The sequence below is a fragment of the Barbus barbus genome, assembly GCF_936440315.1.
Source record: "Barbus barbus genome assembly, chromosome: 30".
Taxonomy (NCBI): Eukaryota; Metazoa; Chordata; class Actinopteri; order Cypriniformes; family Cyprinidae; genus Barbus; species Barbus barbus.
The window spans coordinates 27,364,317-27,378,740 of NC_136758.1; the positions used below are offsets into that span (position 1 = coordinate 27,364,317).

Below are 14,424 nucleotides of genomic sequence, written 5' to 3' on the forward strand. Positions count from 1 at the left end.
TGACTGATGTAGTTTTTCCGTGGTATTGTTTTCTCACCAGCTTCACGAGACTCAAGCTGCAGACGAATCAAGAGGGTCGAATCCCAGTGAAAAAGTAAGACAGCATCCGTCTGCACCTCTGTGTCACATGATAACTGAGAATGTGATCAGACTTCACTCCTCCTCTGATGTTTCTCTGTCTCTCTGCAGTATATTCCGCATGTTCTCGACTGACCGGAAGCGCGTGGAGACGGCGCTGGAGAGCTGCAATCTTCCGTCCGGCCGGGTGAGCATATGTTCAGCTAATCGCTCCAGAATCCCGCTGGCAGACAGGAAGACCGCGTGTTTCCACAGGAAGTCAATTTGTGGGTTTTACCAAATATATGTGCTCTCGGATCGAGGCACACCACCTGACAAATGACATCTTATATTTTCTCTCCCAGATCAAGGGGAATTTATTTGCATTATCGTTTCATTATCGGGAATTTATCTGCATTACCCAGTCAGAACAATAATTAATCTTCAATTCAAACAATTTCATCATCAAATCACATGTATGCACTTCAAATAACACTTAAATACCATATTGTATGATACTTAATTAGCATTTTCACACGTGCGTTAGCTTTAGCCCATGTGCTGTCCACTTCGGCTCGCACGGCCTATATAAAAAACACACCTCGTATCAGATTTGCATAAATGTCAAGTTAATGTTTGACTGTTTTAACTCACCAAGGCAAGGAATTGATATATTTTCAAACAAGGAAGTTAATTTGTGGCACATTGATGCATCTGTTTCGCAAGCCTCCGCCTCTCCGGCAACAGCTCCTTCATATTATAGCATCAGATCAGAAATCCTGTTTTTCTGTTGAATCCGATCACTTTTCTCTGAATTGATCACTTGCATGGAGGGGTTTTGAAGATCTCTCTCTCTATTAGCTCTTAAAGAGCCCATCACCACATTTAATCAGTGATTTCTTTCTGCATATTATTGTTTTTTACTTCTTTTATTTTATTTTATTAGTAGCCTGGGTTATCCGGGTTACACCTATATTTATTTATACATTGTTTTTATCTATTTATCTGTTTACTTATTTATTTATTTTATAGTTTTTATCTATTTAACCGTTTTTATCCATTTATTTTATTTATTTATTTTTATTATTTTATTTATTTATTATCTGTAATTATATTATAATTTTTTTATTTACACATTGTTTTATTTATTTATCTGTTTTTTATTTTTATCTATTTATTTATTTGTCTATTTTGTCAGTTTATTTATATATCTTGTATTTATTTATATTTTTATCTGTTTATTGCTTTGTTTTATTTTATTTATGTTTTTCCGTTTTATCGTTATTGATTTGTTTATACATTGTTTTTACCTATTTAACTGTTTTTTAATCTTTTTTTTATCTGTTTATTTTTATATATTTTTTTATTTATACACTTATTTATTTATACGTTATTTTACCTATTTCTCAGTCCCGTCCCCCCCTCCCGCTTTTTAATTCCTAGCATCAGTCTGTTTGTTTGCTTTATCATTTTATGGCAAATTTAAAGGTCGAGCGTTGAACATGGGGAGATTGTCAAAATCCATAATGCTAAAAGGCCTCAGGAGAGTCAGGAGGGGAGAAGTGTGTAACTAATGAGAAATCCTCGCTGTGTTATTCTGGCTGGCCTCCGCCTCTGACTCACTCACATTCACATCCTTTCATCTGTTTTTTCTTCTTTATTTGCTGCTTTTATATTTTGCGCGGTGAAGCATTAATCAGCTGCGGGCGAGAGCTGCATGTTTTGAATGTTCACTGCAGAGATGAGCGTCTGACAGCAGCATGTGGACGACATGAGTAATGTTCGCTCGCTGACGTTATTGAGTTTGTGGTAACAAACCAATCGATTCGTTGCCAGGTGAATTAAATGCTTCTTAGGATGAAATGAGCTAATTCATTTTGAATTCAGCTTAAATATTTTTGTTGCTATTCATATGAGACCACGTGTTATTAAAAGCAGGTTTGGCCTCTCTAGTTGTTAAGGGCTGTATGTATTTCATGATTTGATGGTCTGATCTTGTTCGTCTCTGCAGAACGACTCCATCCCTTTGGAGGATTTGACGCCTGACGTTTACAAATCATTCATCAACAACCTCTGCCCACGATCTGAGATCAACCAAATATTTGCTGATCTGTAAGTCTTTATGGAACAGCTGATGCCGTAGCTAATGATGCCTTCAATTATAATAATAATAATAAAAAAATGTTTGTTTGTTTGTTTTATGATTTCATGTATTTATTTATTTTTCTAATTTTCAGATTATACTTTTACTTGTTTATTTGTATTTATACATTTAATTATTTATGTATTGCTGTAGGCTTTATATTTTTCAGTTTTTTTCTGTTTTCATCCATTTATTTATTTGTCAATTTTTTCCATTCATTTATCATTTATTTATTTTTGTTTGTTTGTTTTTTGTATTATTTATATATTGTTTTTATCTGTTTATCTGTTTGTTTTCTTCTTTTTTTATTTATTTATTTGTCTAGTTTTTCTATTTATTTATTTATTTATTTATTTGATCCTTTTATCAGTTTTTTCCTGTTTTTATGTATTTATTTATTTTTCTATGTATCTTTTTCATGAATGCTTTTGTTTATTTGAATGTTTTTTCATCCATTCATCCATTGTTTTATCTATTTATCTGTTTTTCTTGATTTATCTGTTATTTATTTTTACTTTTATTTATCTTTTTTGTATATACATTGCTTTATATATTTAACTGTTTTTCCTGTTTTTTTATGTATTCATTAATTTTTATTCGTTTTTCTTATTTTTAAGTGTATGCATGTACTGTACATAATGTTGCCTTCAAGTCATGTTGGAATGATATTTATGAGACGAGTGCATTACAGTGTTGTAATTAGTTGGGGAGTGTAACAATTAAAAAATCCTGATGAAAGATAATTGGTATTGATCATAACCGAGACGTTCCTTTACCAAAAAATCCACCTCGCTGAAAGTCATTGTGTAATTTGCATGCTGGGATAATGCAGTTGCTCATCTGTGTGTTATGATTATCACTGTAAACCATATGCTCTCTTATGGATCTCCTGTCTCTCTCCAGCGGCGCGAAGAGCAGAAACTATCTGACGGTGGATCAGATGACAGAATTCATCAACAACAAGCAGCGGGACCCGCGTCTGAACGAGATCCTGTACCCGCCGCTCAAGCCTGACCAAACCCAGCTGCTCATGGAGAAGTTCGAGCCCAACGGAGCGGTGATTCAGAAAGGTCTGTCATTATTCATAATTCATCCGCTCTCACTCTCGTTTTCTTCTGTGGAGCACAATAAAAACTCTTTTCCATACATTTATAATAACTTTATAGTAAGGCTGAATGTTTTTTGGGGAAAAAGTGATTTTTATGTATTTGTTTGTATATTCATTTATTTGTTTATCTCATTATTAATTATTTAATTCAGAGATCCAAGTTTGCTGTATTTGTATGTGGGGCTGCAAAATTTTGCCCCCAAAAACCTTATTAGGATTATGTATCAGTATGACTATAAATGATCGATTTAATAATAATAATACAATAGTTAACAAAATGGAATATATTACGGTTGTTATAATACTTTCACAATTAAAAAAAACAAGTATTTAATATATATTAATATAATAATCATCATCATTATCACTTTTAATCATAATTAATCATAATTTTATTGTATCAAGGGCTGCAAAATATGGCCCAAATCATATTGGACGAGGGCGTAGTTTTGGTTTGAACATTGAGGGGGTTGAAGTGGACCCCGGGTCATGCTCCCTCTTAAGGTTTATTTATTTGTTTGTTTGCTTAAATGTTTATTTTTGTAAAATGGTCTTTTGTGCTATCCACCACACATGCAAAGTTGGTTGATTGCGTAACTGCAATAAAGTAATAGGCTAGTTAACAATTACTTGTTTACATAGGATATCGTTTATTTTATATTATTTAGACACTTAGGCTATAGTTTGACAGAATGTTCTAATTCAACACGCCATAGGAAGTCAATCTAACTTAACGTTTTATTGATATTGTTTATTTCTTACTCCTTAACAGTTCATCAGGCTCTTAATGATTTAATCTGTGCCATCATTGGAATATCTGAAGGCCAGGTTTCTCCATCACTCATCATTAGAACCCATTGGCTCTCGATTCTGACTTGTTCTTGCTCTTATGAAAAAGTACCATAGTTCTTAACTGTAGCATTTGTTATAATAAGGCTAGCCTATTAATCATCTCCAGGCCAATAATGACTTTTTTATTAATCTATATTGCATTTGTTATGAGAAACAACAGCCTTTAGAAACAACTACAGCATGCCACAATTGTAATATAAATCTATAGGGAAAAATCTATTCCTTATCAGTGTTACGCATTGCTGATTGTAGGAGACAGGAAGACGAGGGATTCAGGATTAACAGGTTCTTTTAATAGTGCAGACGTATTAACAACAGAAATATCAGCATTAACATAACGTTAGTTTGAGACTCGACAAAGGCTGGAACAAAACTGAATGCTTATAAAGGAACAGAAACACAGGAGTAAACAAGGGGTTCCGTGGCCTTGGCTTTAGGCCCGGCCACACAGGCAGAGGGTATATGCCCCCCCCCCCCCAATTTTCTTGGGGAAGTTCCCCTCTGGGAGCCATTGAGGAGGAGCGGGCTCTGTGGGGCGCTCTGGAGGAGCGGGCACTAGAGGGCGCTCTGGAAGCGTGGATTCTTGGGGACGCTCTGGACGCGAGGACTCTAGGGGGCGCTCTGGAAGCGTGGACTCTTGAGGGCGCTTGGGCAGCGCGGAGCTGGACGGGACCAGTCGAGACGCAGGAGGGCTGGACGGGACCAGCGGAGACGTAGGAGGGCTGGACGGGACCAGCGGAGACTCAGGAGAGCACTTGCAAGAAGCGGGAATTGGAGGGCACTTGCGTGGAGCAGGCACTGGAGGGCATTTGCGAGAAGCAGGCACTGGAGGGCTCTTGCGAGGAGTTGGCACTGGAGGGCACTTGCAAGGCACAGACTCTTGGGGACGCTCTGGACGCGCGGACTCTAGGGGGCGCTCTGGAAGCGTGGAGCTGGACGGGACCAGCAGAGACATAGGAGGGCGCTCTGGAAGCGTGGACACTTGAGGGCGCTTGGGCAGCGCGGAGCTGGACGGGACCAGTCGAGACGCAGGAGGGCTGGACGGGACCAGCGGAGACGTAGGAGGGCTGGACGGGACCAGCGGAGACTCAGGAGAGCACTTGCAAGAAGCGGGAATTGGAGGGCACTTGCGTGGAGCAGGCACTGGAGGGCATTTGCGAGAAGCAGGCACTGGAGGGCTCTTGCGAGGAGTTGGCACTGGAGGGCACTTGCGAGGCACAGACTCTTGGGGGCGCTCAGGCAGCGCTAATTCCTGGGGGCGCTCGGGAAACGCTAATTCCCTGGGGGCGCTCTGTCAGCATAGGTACAGGAGGGACTGGCCCTGGAGAATCGGGCACTGGAGGGACTGGCTCTGGAGAAGCGAGCACTGGGGAATGCTGACTAGGAGCGGGCACTGGAAAGCGTTGGCGCGGAGCGGGCACAGGAGGGCGCTCTGGAGGCGCGGACACTTGAGGGCGCTCTGGAGGTTTGAAGCTGGTCGGGACCATCATCGCTACGGACTGGGCTCCGGCTCGGGATCGGAGACTCTCCAGACACCTGATAACCGCCTCCCTCCAGTTTAGGTTGGAGATGTCTGGGAGCTCCGCCCGCTGGTGATATGTGATCCCGAGCCGGAACTGTGTTTTAAGGGCATCTCCATTGAGGGAGCTGGTGAGGGCGAGCAGCACAAAAGCCCAGACAAAATCCAGAGGCTCCTTGGTGGCGTGAGCCATCAAAATGAACTGGTTACGTTCATCCATTTGTTCTTTGTAGGTCGAGTCTTCTGTTACGCGTTGCTGATCGTAGGAGACAGGAAGACGAGGGATTCAGGATAAACAGGTTATTTTAATAGTGCAGACGTATTAACAACAGAAATATCAGCATTAACATAACGTTAGTTTGAGACTCGACGAAGGCTTGAACATAACTGAATGCTTATAAAAGAACAGGAACAAAGGAGTAAACGAGATAATAAACACAAGACAGGTGAACAGGATGAATTATTAACTAAACAAGGACAGGAACTACCAAATAAGGGCAAAACAGAACTGAAAGGAAACCAAACCGTGGCAATCAGATTATCAATTATAAATTCTAAAGTTGGACAAAATTTACCACAATAAATAAGCCTACAGTAAAACGTGATAAATTATAGTAAAGGTGGTCATGAGTAGGCTAGTTTAAAAATATTTGAATATTATGTTAGTGCTGGTGCAAGATTATGTTTTCTCCTCTTTTCATCAGTCTTTTTAGTTTGTGCCTTTTTTTTAGATAATGTTCGACTTTCTCCATAGCATTTTAAAGTGGCAGTTTCTCAATAGAATTAAAATAGATTGCATATTTTATCATCAGCTTGGCGATAGGAATGGTTCGCGCAAATCTTCTCACACTTCACGAGCGCGCTGGTGAACGCGCACAGAGTATAGGGTGATTCGCGCGCCGCTCGTGCACAATTAAAAGAACTGTGCTTCAGTCATGTTGTGCTGATAAGCGCTCCGTTCGGTTCGTACAAGAGGTTAGCTTTATAAAAGTGCCGAAGGCGCGATTCAAACAATTAATAAATAGCCTGATTCTAAGTTTCCATCAACTATTAAATATTGGGGGGATATTGGAATTATGTTTCAGTATGTTTATGAAATAATAGCACTACTACTAATTATATTAATAAAAATAGGAATAAAGAAAATTATTAATAGAATAATAATAAGAAAAATAATAAATAAACAACAACAATCGTCGTGACGTATTGTCAAGTATGGTGACCCATACTCGAAATTGGTGCTCTGCGTTTAACCCATCCAAGTGCACACACACAGCAGTGAGTAGTGAACAAATGCACACACACACACACACACACCGTGAACACACACCCGGAGCAGTGGGCAGCCATGCTGCGGCGCCCGGGGAGCAATTGGGGGTTCGGTGCCTTGCTCATGGGCACCTCAGTCGTGGTATTGAGGGTGGAGAGAGCGCTGTACATTCACTCCCCCCACCTACAATCCCTGCCGGCCGGGGACTCGAACCCGCAACCTTCCGATTACGAGTCCGACTCTCTAACCATTAGGCCACGACTTCCCAATTGTATGACAATTGTATTAATAGTAATGATAATAACTATTTACTATTTATTATAGTTCTAACATTTATGTTTTCATTTCTTAATTTCTAAGTTTTAACCCATCAAGCTTTTATTTTGGCAGAAAACCATCTGACACCCTTAAAGCTTCTCCATTTTTGGCAGCAGCTTTATTAATGCTTCTCATCACAAATCTGTGATATTAATTTGATTTCAATTAACCATTCAGCTAATCAAATAACTCATTCACTATATTGCAAATCCTCTGAAATCATGTGATGTTTTGTGTAAGAAACAGATCCAAATTTACGTAAAAATTCACTGAAAATCATCCCATTCGCTGCAGCTTTTAATTCCAGTCAGAATCCATCAGCAGCTCTCGGCTGGATGGTGTTTTCTCCATCGATCGCTGATAGACAGCTCTGTGTAATTGTTAATTCCTGATAATTACGTGGGAGGGTTTTGCCTTGCGTTCCCATGAGGTGTCACATTTATACAAGAGCAGAAGATGTCAGGTCTTTCTAATCGCACTCCGTCTGTTCCCGCCATCGCGCTAATATGAAATCTAATCCCTCATTAGTTTTTCCTCCCAACTTGTTGATTGACAGCCGCATTAAACACTGATGGATTCCTGTGTTTCCATGTTCAAACGGCAAACACCTCGGGATTCAACCAGCAACGATCCCGATATACATCCCATCCAATTTAAAGGCCTGTTGCCATGGATACATTCATATAAGATGCCGTTTGAAAATATGAAATTTTACAGAAACATCAGTCACATTTGAGAATTTTCCTCATGAGAGTAGGTAGTTAGGCCTGAAACATTATTGCAACAGCTAAATATAAACGCATACTTTTGTCAGATATTCATAGTCATTTCGACTTGTTTGTTGCTGTCTGTCAGCGAATCAGCACACAGGGTCATGAATATTAATTAGATTGTGACTTTCGCCCTAAATGATTTGCTGAAAAGATGATGTTGGAGCAAATAATGGGAAAACAAAATACTAATAGTTAATATACTTAAGTTATTTAATGTACAAACAAATATACTAATTCATTCTAAACTGAAAAATATAGATTAAAAAGTGGTTATTTTATCCAAAATGTTTGTAGTTATAATATGAATATGTTCTTAAAGTGCACACTCTGAGCTTTAATTTGAGGCTATTCACATCAAAATTGGAGGAAAGGTTAAGGAATAACTCATTAATATGTACCTCCCCCTTTTTCAAGGCACCATAAGTAATTGGACAGTTGATTCAAAAGCTGTTTCATGGCCAGAAGTGGACTATTCCTTTGTTATTTCTACATCAATTAAGCAGGTAAAAGCTCTGGAGTTGATTCTAAGTGTGTCATTTGTATTTGGAAGCTGTTGCTGTGAACCCACATCATGCGGTCAAAGGATCTCTCCATACAAGTCAAACAGAAAATTGTTAGGCTTCAAAAACAAAACATTTCCATCAGAGAGGTAGCAGGAACATTAGGACCGGCCAAATAAACATTCTTAGAAACATTCTTAGTTTCGCACATTTTTAGAAAAAGAGTGCACTGGTGAGCTCAGAAACATAAAAAGTCCTGGATGTTCACAGAGTACAACCGTGGTGGATGATAGGAGGATCCTCTCCATGGTAAAGAAAAACCGTTTAACAATATCCAGCCAAGAGAAGAACACTCTCCAGGAGGCAGACGCATCTATAATCAAGAGAAGACTTCACCACAGCAAATACAGAGGCTTCACCATAAGCTGAAAACAAGGCCAGAGTAGACTTTGCCAAAAAAAACATCTAAAAAAGCCAGAGCACTTCTGGAAAAGCATTCTTTAGACAGATGAAATTAAGATCAACCTATACCAGAATGATGGGAAGAAAAAAGTATGGAGAAGGCTTAGAACAGCTCATGATCCAAAGCACACAGCATCATCTGTGAAACATGGAGCAGTGTGATCATGAGCTGCATGGCTTCCAGTGGCACTGGGTTACTGGTGTTTAGTGATGATGAGACAGCCGGATCAGTTCTGACGTGTGTAGAGATATACTCTCTGCCCAGATTCAGACAAATGCAAAAGTTGATTGGACAGCTCTTCATAGTGCAAATGGACCCAAAACATACAGCAAAAGCGACCCAGGAGATTTTGAAGGTAAAAAAGTGGGCAAAGGCCGAGTCAGTCTCCTGATCTGAACCCGACTGAGCTGCATTTCACTCACTGAAGACAAACAAAATTCTCAACAAAATATTAAAAATGAACATTTTATTTATGATTAAATTTATTATAGCCCTTGAAAATGGAGGGACTGTGTATAAAAATGGTTGTAATTTCTAAGCATGTTATATTATATTTTTGTTCAACCCCTTGAATTAAAGCTTAAAGTCTGCACTTCAATTTCACCTTGATTGTTTCATTTTAATACTATTCTGGTGGCATACAGAGCCGAAATGATGAAAATTGTTTCAGTGTCCAAATATATATGGACCTAACTGTAAGTATGTGTTTAAGTTAGGACATCTCCTTATAAGGCAGCTGCCTATGTTCAATTCAATTCAATTTCACTTTATTGTTGGAATTTCTTCTCGCATCCCATAGCGTTTACCATTAATTAATACAGCAATAGACATTACACAATAAAATACACACACACAAAAGTACACACTGGTACTTGTAGGAGGCGGACAGCGAGGAAGTGTACTTGTTTTTGGACACAACCTGTGAGTTTTCTTATTCTGCAGAAAGAAAACCAAACCTCCATAACATTCTGCACCGTTTCATTACCATAGCAACAATAACTCACGAGATGCAGTCCGATGCTGCAGTGGAGCCGGTTTATTTATATCTCTCAGAGCACAAGGCTCCACGGGCGAACTGGAGATCAGGTCACGGGATGATAATGCGTGACTGGTGATTGATTAGGCACATTGAGTCCAGAGGGGCTAGCGATGGCGATAGATGAGGAGGATCGTCGGGTTCTTTAGCTGCCGGTTCAACAAGACACCTCTCTGTCACGCAGATTACAACTCTGTTTTCTCAGTGTCATCTCAGAGACAGACAGAGGACAGTCCACCGCCCACACCAGACACGCCAGACACACGGGACGCTCATATTTGCATAGTATTGATTGCAGATTTGGAGGAACAATCGGGTTGTAAAGCAGGAATGGTCTGCATTGGCAGGATTACATTTTGTCTGAGGGACATTCATTGTCTGATAAACGCTGGAGACGAGATGCTTATTTTTGTATTTGGCTGTTAAAAAAAAAGCATCTTTCTTTAACCTTGTGAAGCCTGACATAAGAAATAATCACTTTTTTTTTTTTTTTTTTAAATGGAACAGTTTATTGAACCTTTAGACACAATATAAAAACAAATCTTAAGCAAAAATGTTTCATATGTGTTTTTTGTTGAGTATCATATTTGATATATCAGGCTTTTCTGGCTCATATAGTCTGATATAGTGAGAATAAGGAGGAAAATACAGATCAATTTTATTCAGAGACTCTGAGAATTTCCTGCAGATGCTGATATTAATATGCTGACATTTTGATGCTTGTAATGTAAATCAGTGAGATCTTTATTTATTTGTACAGCAGATACTGATATAAAATTATATAAATATGATTCATCACTCTATATCTCCACACTCTAAAAAACACTGGGTTAAAAACAACCCAAATTGGGTTGTTTTTAACCCAACTGCTGGGTAAATATAGGACAGAACCCATATGGGGTTAAACTAACCCAAGAAGTTGGGTTATTAATTTTAACCCAGCAAATGGGTTGTTTTTCTACCCAAAACTTGGTTATTTTTTACTAAAATGATGGGTTAATTTGATTTCATAAATGGGTTATATTTTGAAAGGTAATTTATTTGTATTCCTTTTAAAATCATATTTTAAAATTAAATATACCACATGACAAATAAACAGGTCAACATTGTATAAGCTTTATTTTTTCATTAATATTTTTCAGCACATTACACTTTGTAAATACACTTTACTCAACCAAAAATTCAAGAGATCATACAAAAGTAAAACAATAAAATTCCATTTATAAACAGCATTCAAAAACAATTTATTTCATTTTTATGGTTTGCCTCTGTAGTTGAAAAACTGTAAATGTTTTAACATTTTTAAAAATTCATGAACTACAAAAAACCTCAAGGTTTAGTAAAACAGTTTGCACATGAATCCATATGCACATGAAGTTAAAAACTCTGAAATACCTCAACTGTTTGTTACAAAGCAGTATTGTTTTTAGTCTACGAACCTATTGTTTTTAGCCTACAGTATGAACACAAAAATAAAACGATGAAATACAGAATTTTCCCAGTAAAAAGTTTTCACAAAAATATTGATAATCATCAGTATGTGCACAAAGTACTACTCTTCCTCAAGCAAAAAAATAAATAAATATATATATATATATATATATATAAATATATATATATATATATATATAAAAAAAAACTTAACTGCAAATAAAATGAAAAATAAATTGCTACCTCATATACTTGAACCACTACTTGTTCAAAGAACTTCTTATCGTCTACTTGCAAGAATGTAGTGCCGAGTGTAAAAATTTCACTGTTGGGGATTCACTTCCCTCCAACTGAAAAATATTTTGAATAAACTCCCAACAATAGAAACACTGTTTTGGATAGGTTACATCGAAAACATAAAATGATTTGAAGCATGCATCTACTGCCCCAATGAGAGTGCTTTGCTCCAAAGCTTTTCCTGCAAGGATGACAAATGCCTGAGAGTCAATGAGTCCATTTTCAAGTGACAGGACATAAGGGTAAGGTCTTGATGCTTCAGCCTGCTGGAGGTACTCCACCATATTTGTTCCAACCTAAAGGACAGATAATGCAAATGAATTAAGGTGAAAAATAATGGGGGTATCGGGGTGTGGGTATGGGTGGTGGGTTGGGTAGTTAATCCAAAATGTTTATTCAATCAAGGGCCAGAGCTTTGGATGAGGCAAAATACCTGAAAGTTATTATGGCCCACTTTGACAGAGCCACTGACAGGCATACAAAGCAAGTCAAAAGAGTTTCGGTTACACTTTACAATAACGTTTTATTAGTTAAAATGAACTAAGCATGAACAATACTTCTACAGAATTTAATAATCTTAATTTCTACATTTACTGTTGAAATCACATTGTATTTGTTAACATTGGTTAATGCACTGTGAAAATATGAATGACTGTTGCTTTTTTTCAAACTAACAGTAACAAAAATTCAATAAATACTGTAACAAATGTATTGCTCATTGTTAGTTTATGTTAGTTAACACATTAATATTAACAAATGAGATATACAATATATATATATATATATATATATATATATATATATATATATATATACACACACACAAATATTTACATGTTAAGAAATTTGCTGAAAAAAATGCATTTGAAAACGAGAGGATGCTTCTTTTTTCTGCATTATAAACAACAAAAAGTCCCTTTGTCTTGACATCTTAAAATCATCAGACTTTGAGATTGCAGGGATTTTTTTGCATGAACTACTCCTTTAAGAATCGAGTCTACCCATTACCTGGCACGACTGTCCTGCATGGTGCATCTTCTTTCTCTCCTTGTGGTCTTCTCAAGCGCCTCAGTCGCTTTCGTATGTTCCTCAGTCTCTCTTCAATGAACCCAGTGGCTGGTCTATTATTTCGGCATTGGGCATACCATGTGTCCTGGAAAGACATAAATAATGTATGAACATACAATACACATGAACACAGGGCCTGAATTTCAGTGCGGGATTGTGGGTATTGTGAATAATTCTATACATTCCTCTACACATTGTCACTTATATATTTAAAAAATTCAGCAATTTAAACAATTCTGTATGCCCTCTCTGAAAAGTACACAGTAACATGTACTATTTACATAGCAACAAATCTTACTACTTACATAACCATTGGCAGTTTTATCGTGCAGACAGGGGACTGCTTGCACCAAGGCTGATGCTAGGCCCTTTTTTGTCTCCGAGCTTGGACTATGAACAAGAAAAGACAAAAATAGTGAATAATCAGAACAAACGATTGTACAACCATGACGCGGGCCACAAAAAAAATGCAGATGGGCTAAGCTACCTCGGCTTTAGGTGATTATGATCCATCATATAAGTGATATTTTAGATACAGAACGGCACATTTTACCAGTCGGAAACGATTAAATAATACGAAGACAAATACAAACCTTAATTTCACCAGAAAAAACGCTGAAGACAGTGTTTGAAAAAGTGCCGTCTAGAAGTCCTCCTGCTGACGATCCAAAAAGCCCGCGACAGATGACCCAAAAATTGGGTTGTTTTGACTCAGCAGCACTGCAGTACGATGGAGGATGGGCAGGTTTGACTGTACGTGTACAAAAGGTGGTTTTCAGAAATGTATTACCAAAGATTTAGCTGTAATGGACAGAAATCTCATTTTAATAATCTGAAAAGGCAAGGAATGCAAGTTTACATTACATCTCGTTGCATAAATTTGAAAATTTATTTACTATCAGACCAGCGGGCATTATAAACCAGCAAAGCAAAACGAACGAAGCTGGCGGCGCATTTAATGCCATGTAAACTTGACTGTTATCGCACATTTGTCTTTTTATAGCCCTCAGTATTATGTTATGTGTATAAATAGGTTAAAAAATACATGTTATATGTATAAATATATTGATACGAACCTTATTTCTCCAAATATTACAGTGTGTGTGTGGCATCCACCTCCACCTCGAATTCAGTCAGCCCGCGCTGCGCTGAGCCTACTGAGTTGATTTGACCCAAGAAGCTGGGTTGATGCGTCTGGGTGGGGGAGGGGGTGTATTGATTCAACTCTCAGTCAAAATGACCCAGAAAATAACCCAGCGGTTGGGTTACAAAGAACTACCCCAAAACTACCCAGGACTGAGAAAATAACCCCCAAAAAATACCCAAATGGCTTAACCCAGCATTTGGGTAGAAAAAATAACCCAGGATTTTTTAGATGTCTTGGTAAGATGAGACTGAAATGATCCAAACATATAATGCAATGCAATCCAATGCTGACTGAGAGATGAAGAAATAAACGCTGCTCAGAAGACTGATGATATACAATATATGATATATGAGACATATTTGAACATGATTCAGTTAATATTATTTTAAATAAATAAATAAAGATGATGATGATTCACTCAACTGAAGCGAGTGTTATTTTT

At 37.9% G+C, this 14,424-nt stretch overlaps 1 protein-coding gene across 1 annotated transcript in view; it reads left to right on the forward strand.

Annotated features, from left to right (window-relative positions):
• plcb1 (phospholipase C beta 1) overlaps window positions 1–14,424 on the forward strand; it is a gene marked incomplete at both ends in the record, with an annotated part of 71,898 nt that overhangs the window by 29,847 nt on the left and 27,627 nt on the right. The window contains 4 exons of the mRNA XM_079385541.1: window positions 41–94; window positions 190–265; window positions 2,069–2,169; window positions 3,104–3,270. Of these exons, the coding sequence (XP_079241667.1) occupies window positions 41–94; window positions 190–265; window positions 2,069–2,169; window positions 3,104–3,270 (398 nt within the window). The remainder of the gene's footprint in view (window positions 1–40; window positions 95–189; window positions 266–2,068; window positions 2,170–3,103; window positions 3,271–14,424) is intronic.